Raw genomic sequence first — 13,856 nt, 5'->3', positions numbered from 1 at the left:
GTAAGGTTACTTTTACATTTTTTTGGTGCAAAACACCTGCTCTGATGTGGCTATTTTCACACAGGCTTCAAAATCACCCCTGTACATCACTACAGGGTATACTGGAACAACCTCGCTAACTTACACTGCAATAATCAGTAGCGTGCAGTTAATAACAACGTTTCAGCTTCAAGTAGTCTAGCATGGTCAAGAATAATAAAAGCCAAATTCTAATTTGTGGAAAGAATTCCAGCAAGGGCATAGACCTGTCCCTATAGAAGGGTCAAGACTACGTCCCTACAAGAAGAAAAGGGGGTTTAAATGTGCCTCTACAAACAGTCAAAGTATGCACATGTTCATGTAACATAGCAACGGTACACAATTGTTTTTTTTATAAAAAATTCATAAATCTTTATTAATACATAGTAAAAACAAAAAGTATATCACTCTAATAGATTGAACAGTCAATACATAGTGACAGGATTAGTACAAATACAGATAGAAAATGCTGGAGCTACGCGTTTCGCATTATGCGCTTCCTCAGGGTCCAGCAAAGGAAAGTATGTAAACAAAGATTCAGTCTTTAATAATCTAAAGGTACATAAAACAGTTATTAGATTTGTGAATATACACATATACTGAGAATAATAAAAATGTTATAAGACATATGTGTATATTCACAAATCTAATAACTGTTTTATGTACCTTTAGATTATTAAAGACTGAATCTTTGTTTACATACTTTCCTTTGCTGGACCCTGAGGAAGCGCATAATGCGAAACGCGTAGCTCCAGCATTTTCTATCTGTATTTGTACTAATCCTGTCACTATGTATTGACTGTTCAATCTATTAGAGTGATATACTTTTTGTTTTTACTATGTATTAATAAAGATTTATGAATTTTTTATAAAAAAAACAATTGTGTACCGTTGCTATGTTACATGAACATGTGCATACTTTGACTGTTTGTAGAGGCACATTTAAACCCCCTTTTCTTCTTGTAGGGACGTAGTCTTGACCCTTCTATAGGGACAGGTCTATGCCCTTGCTGGAATTCTTTCCATTGTTTGCATATGGGGGCAGGTGCCATTATAATCTCTGATTAAAAAGACCCCAATCCCCCCTTCCATCCATACTGTCCCAAATTCTAATTTGCTGCCAACCACGTTTCCTTGGCACTATCCTTTAAGAAAACTTTTCATATTTTTTTTTTTTTTTTAAGAAACCTCTGAACTAAAAGGCATTTGTAGTTTGGTTTGGAATTGTAACTATTATCACTACAAGCATTTATATTATGTAAAATAATCACAACCTAAGGTTCACATTTTCAGAGTTTATTTAGCACACTGTAGAGAGAAAGAGATATATAGAACATATCTGCCCACAATACAGTTACTAGGCTTAAACCAGAAGATTACAGTTTATCACAGTAAATGTCATCAGGATACATATGGATTATGTCACACGTCTTTTTCACCAAAAGTCTCCTAGACAGGCTCAATCGATTCTACCCAACATTCATTCCTGTGAGAATACCGCCCAATGTTGAAATGAATAATATATCTTTCAAAAGGAATGAAAGAATCACAGCCGTGAGACTAAGCAAAGATCTCATGGGCAGCTGGGGAGCATTTTTATAAATAACAGTACTAAAAAGGTACAGTTATCAAAAGGATGAGTAACAACTAACAGGTGCATTTTTAAGAAAGCGTTAACTCTAGGCCTCTACAGTACACCCATGCATCCAAACCCAATATAAAATCTACCATTCTCCATCAATTGAACATACACTGATCAGCCATTCCATGATGATGACCCACCCAATATTGAGTAAGCCCCCCTTTTGCCACCAAAACAGCCCTGAGCCATCACACATGGTCACCACTAGACCTTTAAAAATGTATGCTGGTGTATCGGTCACCAAGCCATCAGCAGCAGATCCTTTAGGTACTGTAAGTTGTGATGGATGTTCCATGGATTAAGCTTGTTTTTCGAGCACATCCCACAGATGCTCAATTAGACAAAGCTAGAGAATGAGAATTTTGAGGCCAAGTCAACACCCCCCAGACCTGTTGTGTTGCTCCAAACATTTTTGAACCGTTTTTGCAGTGTGGCAGGGTGCATTAGCCTATTGAAAGAGGCCACTACCTTTAGGAGAATAGCGTTTCTATGATGGGGTGTACTTGATCAGCAAAAATGATGCAACATCCACATGAATGGTGAGACCCAAGGTTTCCTAGCAGAACTTGTCCCAAGCCTCCGCTGGCTTGTGCTCGTCCTATAGTGCATCCTGCTGCCATCTTCTCCCCAGGTAAGCAATGTACACGCACCCAACTATCTATCAAGGTCTTACCTTGCCTTCCTGTTGGCAGCCATCTTGGACATGTGCAGACTGCTGCCTCTAATAGACCCTGATTGCATCATCACTTCCTGCTGCCTGGGCGTCGCACATTGATGATGTCACACACCTGACTATAGCCATCACCTGCAGGGTTGCAATCATTGCCCTTGTGTTTGTGCTCCAAGGTGCATCTTTGCTAGCAGTCTTTTGTTTTCTGTGTTCCTCCGTGCATGAGCTGGCTTGGCTGACTACTCTCCTGGCTCTCGACCATGGCATCGACTGACGATTCTCCTGGCTCTTGACCTGGCTTTGGCAGACTACTCACTTCTGCATCTGACCCCGGCATGGAGTACTACCTACTTGACCCCGGCTTGTGCCTGCTCATTTTCTCACTGTTGCTGTGCAATTAATATCGTTGTTCCTCCAATAAACTGCTTCATTTTACCTGCATTCCAATATTCACTTTACTGGTCAGTGATCATAAAGTGGTTCCAAAGTCTAAGTGGTTTCTTTACCTTAATAAGCTAAGCTGCTAAATTGTATTCTGTCTTCCTCATTTCACAGGAGACTCTGAGGGCAGCAGGTGCCTGTCAGTCGAATCCTGTGAGGAGGGAGCAGGGGGTGTGCTCGAGCCATGCTGTGTGTCTATGGACGCACACAGCCCGGCTCGGGAGCAGCCCTGCACAGGTTCCACCTCAGTAGCTGGCTTGCTGAGGGGCACTTAAAAATGAAGAGTGGAGAGCACCGACGGGGAACCCTAAAAGAGAAAGTAAGTCACCACCTCTCTGTGCAATACCATTCTGATAAAATATACATATACACACACACACATATGATATACACAGTATCTCACAAAAGTGAGCACACCCCTCACATTTTTGTAAATATTTTATTTTTCATGTGACAACACTGAAGAAATTACACTTTGCTACAATGTAAAGTAGTGAGTGTACAGCTTGTATAACAGTGTAAACTTGCTGTCCCCTCAAAATAACTCAACACAACCAAGACCAAGATAAACTTATTTGGTTAAGATGGTGTCAAGCGTGTGTGGAGGCAACCAGGTGAGGAGTACAAAGTGTGTCTTGCCTACAGTCAAGCATGGTGGTGGGAGTGTCATTGTCTGGGGCTGCATGAGTGCTGCCAGCACTCGGGAGCTTACAGTTCATTGAGGGAACCATGAATGCCAACATATACTGTGACATACTGAAGCAGAGCATGATTTCCTCCCTTCCGAGACTGGGCCCCAGGGCAGTATTCCAACATGATAACGACCCCAAACACACCTCCAAGATGACCACTGCCTTGCTAAAGAAGCTGAGGGTAAAGGTGATGGACTGGCCAAGCATGTCTCCAGACCTAAACCCTATTGAGCATCTGTGGGGCATCTTCAAATGGAAGGTGGAGGAGCGCAATGTCTCTAACCTCCACCAGCTCTGTGATGTCATCATGGAGGAGTGGAAGAGGACTCCAGTGGCAACCTGTGAAGCTCTGGTGAACTCCATGCCCAAGAGAGTTAAGGCAGTGCTGGAAAATATTGGTGGCCCAATGTGGACATTTTCACGTGTTGCCAGCGCTTTAGACATTATCGGCTGTGTGTTGAGTTATTTTGAGGGGACAGCAAATATACACTCTTATACAAGCTGTACACTCACTACTTTACATTGTAGCAAAGTGTAATTTCTTTAGTGTTGTCACATGAAAGGATATAATAAAATATTTACAAAAATGTGAGGGGTGTACTCACTTTTGTGAGATACTGTTACTGTAATAAGATTTTTCCTTGCTGGAGTGTTTACAATAGAGCATCTAAATAGGTTAACCTGCAATTTCATTTTAAGTTTCAGTAGGCTATGCGAATAAGAACATGTAACAAATATAAAGTTGGCGTTATATCAATTTGGCTGAAAAAAAAAAAAAAAAAATGGAAATACACTTTAACCACTTCAATACTGGGGCCAATTCTGACACTTTTCACATATATGTAAAAATATAAAAAATGTTTTCTAGAAAATTACTTCGAACTCCCAAACATTTAAATAAAAAAAAAAAAACAACTAATTTCTTTTCAAGCCGAGGCCTCAGAGAATAAAATGGCGTGTGTTGCAATTATTTATGTCACATGGTGTTTGCGCAGTGGTTTTTCAAATGCAATTTTCTTTGGAAAAAAAATACACTTTAGTGAATTTTAATGCACAAAACATTGTTGGGTAAAATATAAAAGATAATGTTACACGAGTAAAAAGATAACAAACATGTTAAGCTTTAAAATTGTGCACGTTCGTGGGACACCATCAAAGTATGGTACTTAGAATCTCCATAGCTTTAGAAGCCTTTATAGGTTACCAGGTTAACCGCTTGCTGACCGCCAGCAGTACATAAACTGCGGCAGGTTGGCTCTGTCCCGCAAAATGACGTAACTGTATGTCCCTTTGCAGAGTCACTAGTAGGGGCGTGCGCACACGCTGATTGGCTACAGGGGGAGCCAATCAGTGGGTCCGGGGCCGCGATGTCCACCGGGCACCCGCGATCACTCCCCGTGGAGACAGAATGGCGGTCTGCCATTAAAAACATGGCAGACCGCTGTTCTGATAGTAATAAAACACAGGGATCCTGTGTTCCTCTTATTTAGGAACACAGGTCTCTGTGTTCATTCAGCAAGCCCATCCCCCACACAGTTAGAAAGCACCCCCAAGGGACACATTTAACCCTTTGATCGGCCCTGGTGTTAACCCCTTCCCTGCCGGTGTCATTAGTACAGTAATAGTGCATATTTTTAGCACTGGTTACTGTAGTAATGTCACTGATTCCCCCAAAAGTGCCAAAAAGTTAGGTGTCCAACCTGTCCGCCGCAATCCCGCTAAAGATCGCCGCCATTACTAGTAAAAAAATAAATAAGTACATAAATAAAAAAAGACATAAATCTTTCCCCTAGTTTGTAGACGCAATAACTTTTGCCATAACTTTTACACTTATTGGGATTCTTTTTTTACCAAAAATTGTAGCAGAATACATATTGGCCTAAAATTATGAAAAAATTAGATTTTTTTTTTATTAAGAATGTTATATAGCAGAAAGTAAAAAAATATATATTTTTTTATTGTTTTTTTCTTTTTAGAATTGTCGCCATTTTTTTGCATTTGCACAAAAAGTAAAAACTGCAGAGGTGATCAAATACCACCAAAAGAAAGCTCTATTTGTGGGAAAAAAAGCACAACATTTTTACTTGGGTACAACATCGCACGACCGCGTATTTGTCAGTTAGAGTAACGCAGTGCCATATCGCAAAAAATGGCCTGGTCATTAAGGGGGTAAAACCTTCCGGTCCATAACTGGTGAAAGTTACACAGAAGGTCTGGTGCTAGCATTATTGATTTCGCTATACTTCGTGGCAGTAGCGAACACCATTTACAGATGCGTGTGTAACCTACGTATGGGTTAGCCTTTGTGTGCAAGCATTGGGGGGGGGGGGGCTTATTTTATTTTTACACGGTCTCTTTATTTTTATAAGGGATGTAAAGAACAACATGCCTTGTGATAGTATGAACAGTGACAGATACTCCTTGCGGAGACATCTGGGGTCTATTAGACTGCAGATATTTCCTCTGCCCCTAAAAGCATCGGACGATCAAACTGAGATCGGTTTGATCAGATGCTTTTAGAAGCCGCTAATGTCTATTTACATTAGGCCGAACCTAAAAGTGGCAAAATACTCATTGCTTCCAGTTTCTTAGACCATAGAGATAATTGAGGACATTCCGGTCCTTGGTCATCTCTATGGTATGCCAGGGGAACCGCCGGAGTTCTGTCAGATTAGCAAACCTGCTAAACGTAAGTGACGTTCCATTAGCTCACTTACCAAATATACTTACTGTTACACAGCTAATGTGTTCCACGTGCATTACACCACTTTATTACCAATCTACTTGTCAGATTGTTGGACGCTGCAATGGCTCCGTAATTGGTGCGCGCTCTCCAGGCTTGCGCATGCGCATTGTAGCGTCCAACAATCTGACAAGTAGATTGTTGGTAGTGAAGTGAAGGAGAAGTGGTGGAACGCATTAGCGGTGGAATGCATGTGTAGTAAGTTTTTTTTGGTCAATGAGCTTACAGAACGTCACTTCCGTTAGCTGATCCGGCAGGTTTGCGAACCAGACAGAACACCAGGCTTTAGTCCCCGGCGAAAGGCGGCAGGACCCCCTTCAATGTGGGTTTTTAGCCACACAGATTGCCTTTACATTTGTCAACATCGCCAGCTGAAAAAAAAAAAAAACAACAATACCAGGGTCACGACTGCAGCTGTAGCCATGGCCCCAGTATACCTGCTTTAACCACTTGCCGACCGCCGCACGACTATCTACGTGGGCGGTCAGCCCCTCACAGGCAAACTGACGTAGGTCTACTTCGCTTGCTTGTGAGGGTCTAGGGAGCGAGCGCGCGCCGCCGGAGGCGCGCTCCCGCTCCCGCGTGGTCACGGACCCCCCCGCGCGTGTGACCGGCGGACTCGATGTCCGCCGGCCACTCTGCGATCGGCGGGGGAGAGGGAGAAAGTCAGGCAGCTTGTGTAAACAAGCTGCCTGTCATTCTCCTCGGTGTAAAGACACCGATCATACGGTTCTACTATGTAGATCCATTGATCAGTGTCCTTACAGCTCAAGCCACAGCCAATCACAGTAGAAAGCACGCCCCTAGGGACACACACAGCCCCTCCCTCCCAAATAAAGTTAACCCCTTCACTACCAGTGGATTTTTAGGCCCCATGCACACGGGGCGTTAGAAAAAACGTACGTCAAAGTTAGTTCTGACGCCGGAAAAAGCAGCTGTAAAAACGTGCTTTCAGTAGCTTTTTCCATTGGCGTTATTGCACGTTTTGCCACGTTGCTTTTAGCAGCGTTTTTTTTTCTTCCATTCAAAATCAATGGTTCCCTATGGGAGCCTATTGATTTGAATGGAGGTCGCACCGCAACACCGCAAGTCGGATCCGACTTGCGGTGCGACTTGCGCTGTGAGAATCTTGAGGGGGAACTCCACGCCAAAATGGGAAAAAAACGGCGTGGGGGTCCCCCCCAGGGTTCCAAACCAGGCCCTTCGGGTCTGTTATGGAATTTGAGGGTAGCCCCATGCCGAAAAAACGGCATGGGGTCCCCCCCAAAATCCATACCAAACCCTTATCCGAGCATGCAGCCCGGCAGGCCAGGAAAGGGGAGGGGACGAGCGAGCGGCCCCACCCCCCCTGGACCACACCAGGCCACATGCCCTCAACATGGGGGGGTGTTGGTGCTTTGGGGCAGGGGGAGCTCTGCACCCCCTACCTCAAAGCACCTTGCCCCCATGTTGATGAGGACAAGGGCCTCATCCCCACAACCCTGGCCGGTGGTTGTGGGGGTCTGCGGGCAGGGGGCTCATCGGAATCTGGAAGCCCCCTTTAACAAGGGGGCACCCCAGATCCCGGACCCCCTCCCTATGTGAATGGGTATGGGGTACACTGTACCCCTACCCATTCACCCCATAAAAGGCAGTGTATGGAAATAACGACAAGAGACGTTTTGGAAAGTTTATTAAAAATCTTCATCCGACTCTTCTTGTCCTCTCCTCTCCGGGGTCTTCTCCGGGGTCTTCTGCTCTTTTGCTGTCCGCCCTTCTTGTCTTCTCCTCTCCGGGGTCTTCTGCTCTTTTGCTGTCCGCCCTTCTTGTCTTCTCCTCTCCGGGGTCTTCTGCTCTTTTGCTGTCCCCCTCTTCTTGTGTTCTTGTCTCCGGGGTCTTCTGCTGTCCCCTCTTCTGCTGTCCTCTCTTCTTTTCTTCTCCTCTCCGGTCTTCTGCTCTTTTGCTGTCGGCTGTCGGCTGTCTTCTTCCTCCGGTCCTCCTCCGACGACGTCTCCGCTGATTATGCCTATCTCCGGTCTCTTCAGCTTATTATATAGCCATTAGGGGCGTGGCCCCGATGACGTCATCTGGAGACCCCGCCCCCTCATGTCACAGATGACGTCATATGTGACATGAGGGGGCGGGGCCTCCAGATGACGTCATCGGGGCCACGCCCCTAATGGCTATATAATAAGCTGAAGAGACCGGAGATAGGCATAATCAGCGGAGACGTCGTCGGAGGAGGACCGGAGGAAGAAGACAGCCGACAGCCGACAGCAAAAGAGCAGAAGACCGGAGAGGAGAAGAAAAGAAGAGAGGACAGCAGAAGAGGGGACAGCAGAAGACCCCGGAGACAAGAACACAAGAAGAGGGGGACAGCAAAAGAGCAGAAGACCCCGGAGAGGAGAAGACAAGAAGGGCGGACAGCAAAAGAGCAGAAGACCCCGGAGAAGACCCCGGAGAGGAGAAGACAAGAAGAGTTGGATGAAGATTTTTAATAAACTTTCCAAAACGTCTCTTGTCGTTATTTCCATACACTGCCTTTTATGGGGTGAATGGGTAGGGGTACAGTGTACCCCATACCCATTCACATAGGGAGGGGGTCCGGGATCTGGGGTGCCCCCTTGTTAAAGGGGGCTTCCAGATTCCGATGAGCCCCCTGCCCGCAGACCCCCACAACCACCGGCCAGGGTTGTGGGGATGAGGCCCTTGTCCTCATCAACATGGGGGCAAGGTGCTTTGAGGTGGGGGGTGCAGAGCTCCCCCTGCCCCAAAGCACCAACACCCCCCCATGTTGAGGGCATGTGGCCTGGTGTGGTCCAGGGGGGGTGGGGCCGCTCGCTCGTCCCCTCCCCTTTCCTGGCCTGCCGGGCTGCATGCTCGGTTAAGGGTCTGGTATGGATTTTGGGGGGGACCCCATGCCGTTTTTTCGGCATGGGGCTACCCTCAAATTCCATAACAGACCCGAAGGGCCTGGTTTGGAACCCTGGGGGGGACCCCACGCCGTTTTTTTTCCCATTTTGGCGTGGCGTTCCCCCTCAAGATTCCCACAGCGCAAGTCACCCCGCAAGTCGGATTCGACTTGCGGTGTTGCGGTGCGACCTCCATTCAAATCAATAGGATCCCATAGGGAACCATTGATTTTGAATGGAAGAAAAAAAAACGTATAACGTGGCTTAACGTACATTTCCCACAATGCTCAACTACACTGCAGAGTACATGAGCATCATGGGAAATTTAGTTCTAAAACATCTGGGGTGCCAAGGTTCGCCATCACTGTCCTAGGTGGTCATGATGCCATGCAGTAGTCTGATCAGGATCGGCATAACGCAAAAAGGGAACAACCGATGCATTTGCAGGTAAAGGAACAGCGTTGTCTCTCCTGATTAAAGGAAGAGAACATGAGAGCTTTCCTCTACAGGGGAAAAGGTATATTTCTAATGAGCTTTGCTTTTATATGACATAATTAACATATTACTGCATCACGTTACATATTGATTTTCTCATTTAACCACAGTTCTACTTAAACATATTTTGGCAATGCAACTTAAAAAAAAAAAAAATAAAATAATCACAATCAAATTCTGCAATTCATTAACTTTTCTCATTTAGGACTTATGTAGTTGATACAAACCTGCTATATAAAAATATTTATAGCTCTGAGAATGCTTTGCAGGCAATTGCTTGAGTAAGGGAAAGCCATAAAAGCCAGGAAATCTTGTCTGGCTCTAAACTGAGACAAGCTACAGTTATGAGGTCTCCTTCATTTCTAGCTGTTGTCAGCCATGAGAGGGAGGGAAGGGGCTGGAGGTCAGACATTAACTAGAATTAGGACATACCTGGCAACATGGGACCTTGTGCTACATGTATTCTATCCCATAAGGAGCAGAACAGTGTAAAAAAAAAAAAAAAAAAAACAAAAAAAAAAAAAAACTAATGATCGTTATTTAAAAAAGTCAAAATTACAGATTTTCCTGGTTGTTTTACCACTAATGAAAACAAAGCAAAACAAAAACCTTATAATAATAAAATAAAAAATAGTTCTAAAATAAGTGAGGATGCTATTATTTTACCTTTATCCGGATGATTTAAAACCATAATTTTCCGATGAGCTGCTCGAATTCTGGATTTGCTAGCAGATGGACTGTAAAAGTAAAGTTTTCCAATAAACTGTATGAACTATCAAGTGTAAATTACATTTTATAGCTTCTCACTTTAAAACAAGCAGGACTTCTGCCATCTTGTGGTCAATACATAGCATTACATGAGCAATTTAAATACAATTCTATTAAGACACTTGTCTTTTCTAAGCTATTAATTAGCTGACTCAGTAATTGTTTCTTCTACATATTAATTTAATGCAGTTCTGTCTAACAGAAGCAGGAGGATTATTTGTAACTTTAAGTGGCTAAGCCAGCAATTCATCCCTAATGCCCTCACTGATTGCGAGTTAGACGCTGCAGTTTAAATTCTGACCATGACAATCATACACAATCTAAATTTTAAATCAGTAATTCTTTCCCAAGTTTAATTAAAACAAAATACAATCCTGTTCCACTAAAGTTTAACACCCTCTGTGTTCCAGCTTCCTGACTTTTATTAAAGCAGAAGAGTGGAGAGTGCAAAATCTGGTGCAGCTGTGCAAGGTAGCCAATCAGCCTCTAACTTAAGCTTGTTCAATTAAGCTTTGACAAAAAAAAAAAAAAAAAAACTGGAAGCAGATTGGTTTCCACGTAGAGCTGCATCAGATTTTGCACTCTGCCGTTTTAGTAATTCAAACCCAAAAGGTCTTCCCTCTCTCCGCTGTTTAGAGTGCAGCTATATAGAGAGGAATTCTCTAAAAGGATGCCCATTTTATTATATATATATATATATATATATATATATATATATATATATATATATATATATATATATATATATATATTAATTATATATATATATATATATATATATATATATAGCAGAATATAGAATGATTTTGAATTGTGCTTAAACGCTTGAGTACTAGCCTGTATATATCCCTTCATTACTAGGTAGTTTTCCAGTTTTTATTATGTGATAGTTTGACTGACAATTACTTGGTCATGCAAAAGTAACCAAATAAAATGATATACCTTTTTTTTCTTTTGAGAAAGATAGAGCTTTCGTTTGGTGGAATTTTATGACAACAGTGTTTTTTTTGTTTTGGAACTCGGTAATAGTGAACTAGATACAATAAATGTACATGTCATAAAGCAGAGGGAGGAGGTGGTAAAGGGGTTAATGCACAGATATGGCAAGGTGGATATGAAGGGGATAATGTGCAGAATAAGGAAGGTGAAGGGTTAACATACACATCACAGACAGGAGGTAGATCAGATGTACAGAAGAGAAAGGGGAGAGAAGAGGGGGGGGGAAGAGGAGAGAGGGGGAGGGGGAAGAGGAGAGAGGGGGGGGGAAGAGGAGAGAGGGGGGGGGAAGAGGAGAGAGGGGGGGGGAAAGAGGAGAGAGGGGGGGGGGGAAAGAGGAGAGAGGGGGGGAAAGAGGAGAGAGGGGGGGGGAAAGAGGAGAGAGGGGGGGGGGAAGAGGAGAGAGGGGGGGGGGAAGAGGAGAGAGGGGGGGGGAAGAGGAGAGAGGGGGGGAAGAGGAGAGAGGGGGGGGGAAGAGGAGAGAGGGGGGGGGGAAGAGGAGAGAGGGGGGGGGAAGAGGAGAGAGGGGGGGGGGGAGAGGAGAGAGGGGGGGGGGGAGAGGAGAGAGGGGGGGGGGAAGAGGAGAGAGGGGGGGGGAAGAGGAGAGAGGGGGGGGGAAGAGGAGAGGGGGGGGGGGGAAGAGGAGAGAGGGGGGGGGGAAGAGGAGAGAGGGGGGAAAGAGGAGAGAGGGGGGGAAAGAGGAGAGAGGGGGGGAAAGAGGAGAGAGGGGGGGGGGGGAAGGAGAGAGGGGGGGGGGGAAAGGAGAGAGGGGGGAAAGAGGAGAGAGGGGGGGAAAGAGGAGAGAGGGGGGAAAGAGGAGAGAGGGGGGGAAAGAGGAGAGAGGGGGAGAAAGAGGAGAGAGGGGGAGAAGAGGGGAAGGGGGGAGGAGAAGGTTTATAAAAAGATTAAAAATGATCCCACGATCAAATATAAAACAAACAATGAATATGTGCTGATTCCTGTGACCTGAAACCAGTGACTAAATGATTTATTTATTAGTTCCTCTTTCCTCCACTCTGCTGAGCCTGCCCCATTCCTCTTAATGTAAACCACTACACTCTTTACATCTGTGATTGCTGAGATTGACCATCACAGTGATCAAAAGGTACAGAATTGCTGTGATCGGCTCTGAGCACTGTGATGTAATGTAAGCTATTACCAGGTACACTGGCTACTCAAAGGGGTTTTTTTTGCACTGGTGTCGATAAAAGGATACCTTTCCACCTTTCCTGTTTAACTGCTTGCTGTCCAGGATACATTTTCACATTCTTTACATACATGTTAAAATTAACCTTTTTTTATTTTTCATAGAAATTCACTAAGAACCCCCATATATTTCCTGAAAGCAGAGGCCGTGGCGAATAAAATGGTGGCAATTTAAATTTTTGTTACGTGATATTTTCAGGACAAAATACACAAATTAATTTTAGTGCACACCAATGTTTCGGTAAAATATAAAATATGTTATATATATATATATATATATATATATATATATATATATATATATATATATATATATATATATAAAACATGTCAATATTTAAAATTGTGCATGCCTGCGAAAACAACAAACAACGGTACCTATAATTGTCCATAGGTGACACTTTAAAAGCCTTTACAGGTTATCAGTTTAGAGTTAAAGGTGAGCTATGGCACTCTTTTGGGGACCAAAAGCTATCCATTCTAACATACAATGGAACCAGTGCATAGTTCGAAAGGCACATGTGTCAAACACAAGGCCCGCGGGCCAAATCTGGCCCTTCAGGCCATTTCATGTGGCCCTTGCACCTCTCCTACAGCTGCAGGAGAGCTCCAGCCCTCCTCTGGTCCTCCTCCAGACCCTGTACGTTTTGCTTTCCAGCAATGCTGGAGGGGCGGCGGGGGGCAGCATACAGAGGAACCAATCTCCTTCATTTTCCTCCTGCAGCTACAGGAGGAAAAAGGAGGACAGTGATTTCTCGACATGCTGCCCCCCGCCGTCCCTCCTATCCAGGTGTACAGGGGAGCCACACAGGCCCCCTGGAGCATGGGGCTCAGTTGCAATTGCAACCTATGCAACCTCTGTAGTTACTCCCTTGGCCAAATCCTCTATTTGTTTTTCACACACTTTTTCAGCAACAGAGGCAGTGATATCAAAACAGAAGCAGTGGCCAGGAGTAATTGTGATCAGGTGCTGAATGACAAGCTACAGACTTGTGAATTAATGTCAATGCTGATAGCCAAGTCCCCTGCAACATTTCATCTCACTGTAGTGCAAGCAGGCACAGCCCACATGAGAGTGGCAACTCTGCTCTGAATTCAGGAGCAGTGCAGCACTGTTGCCACACCATCACAAAAAGCTAGATGATGTGAACTTTACTGGCAGGCTTAACATATATTTGTGGGTCTTTGCACAGGAGATGAAGTTAGATTTAGGTGTTGCAACTTTGCATTAGAGGTTTTAGCTCCAACTTCTAGAAGTATTGTATAAGTTACTGAAAATCTTTGGAATGGCTAT

General features: G+C 44.3%; 1 protein-coding gene across 1 annotated transcript in view; it reads right to left on the bottom strand.

Annotated features, from left to right (window-relative positions):
• Nucleotides 1–13,856, bottom strand: part of DNAJC15 (DnaJ heat shock protein family (Hsp40) member C15) — a 93,306-nt gene that overhangs the window by 25,140 nt on the left and 54,310 nt on the right. Inside the window, exon 5 of the mRNA XM_082245943.1 lies at nucleotides 10,259–10,329. Within this exon, the coding sequence (XP_082102069.1) occupies nucleotides 10,259–10,329 (71 nt within the window). The remainder of the gene's footprint in view (nucleotides 1–10,258; nucleotides 10,330–13,856) is intronic.

This window comes from Pelophylax lessonae (genome assembly GCF_965119305.1).
Source record: "Pelophylax lessonae genome assembly, chromosome: 2".
Taxonomy (NCBI): domain Eukaryota; kingdom Metazoa; phylum Chordata; class Amphibia; order Anura; family Ranidae; genus Pelophylax; species Pelophylax lessonae.
Note: the sequence above shows the minus strand (reverse complement) of the source record. Positions and strands in the feature narration are given on the sequence as shown.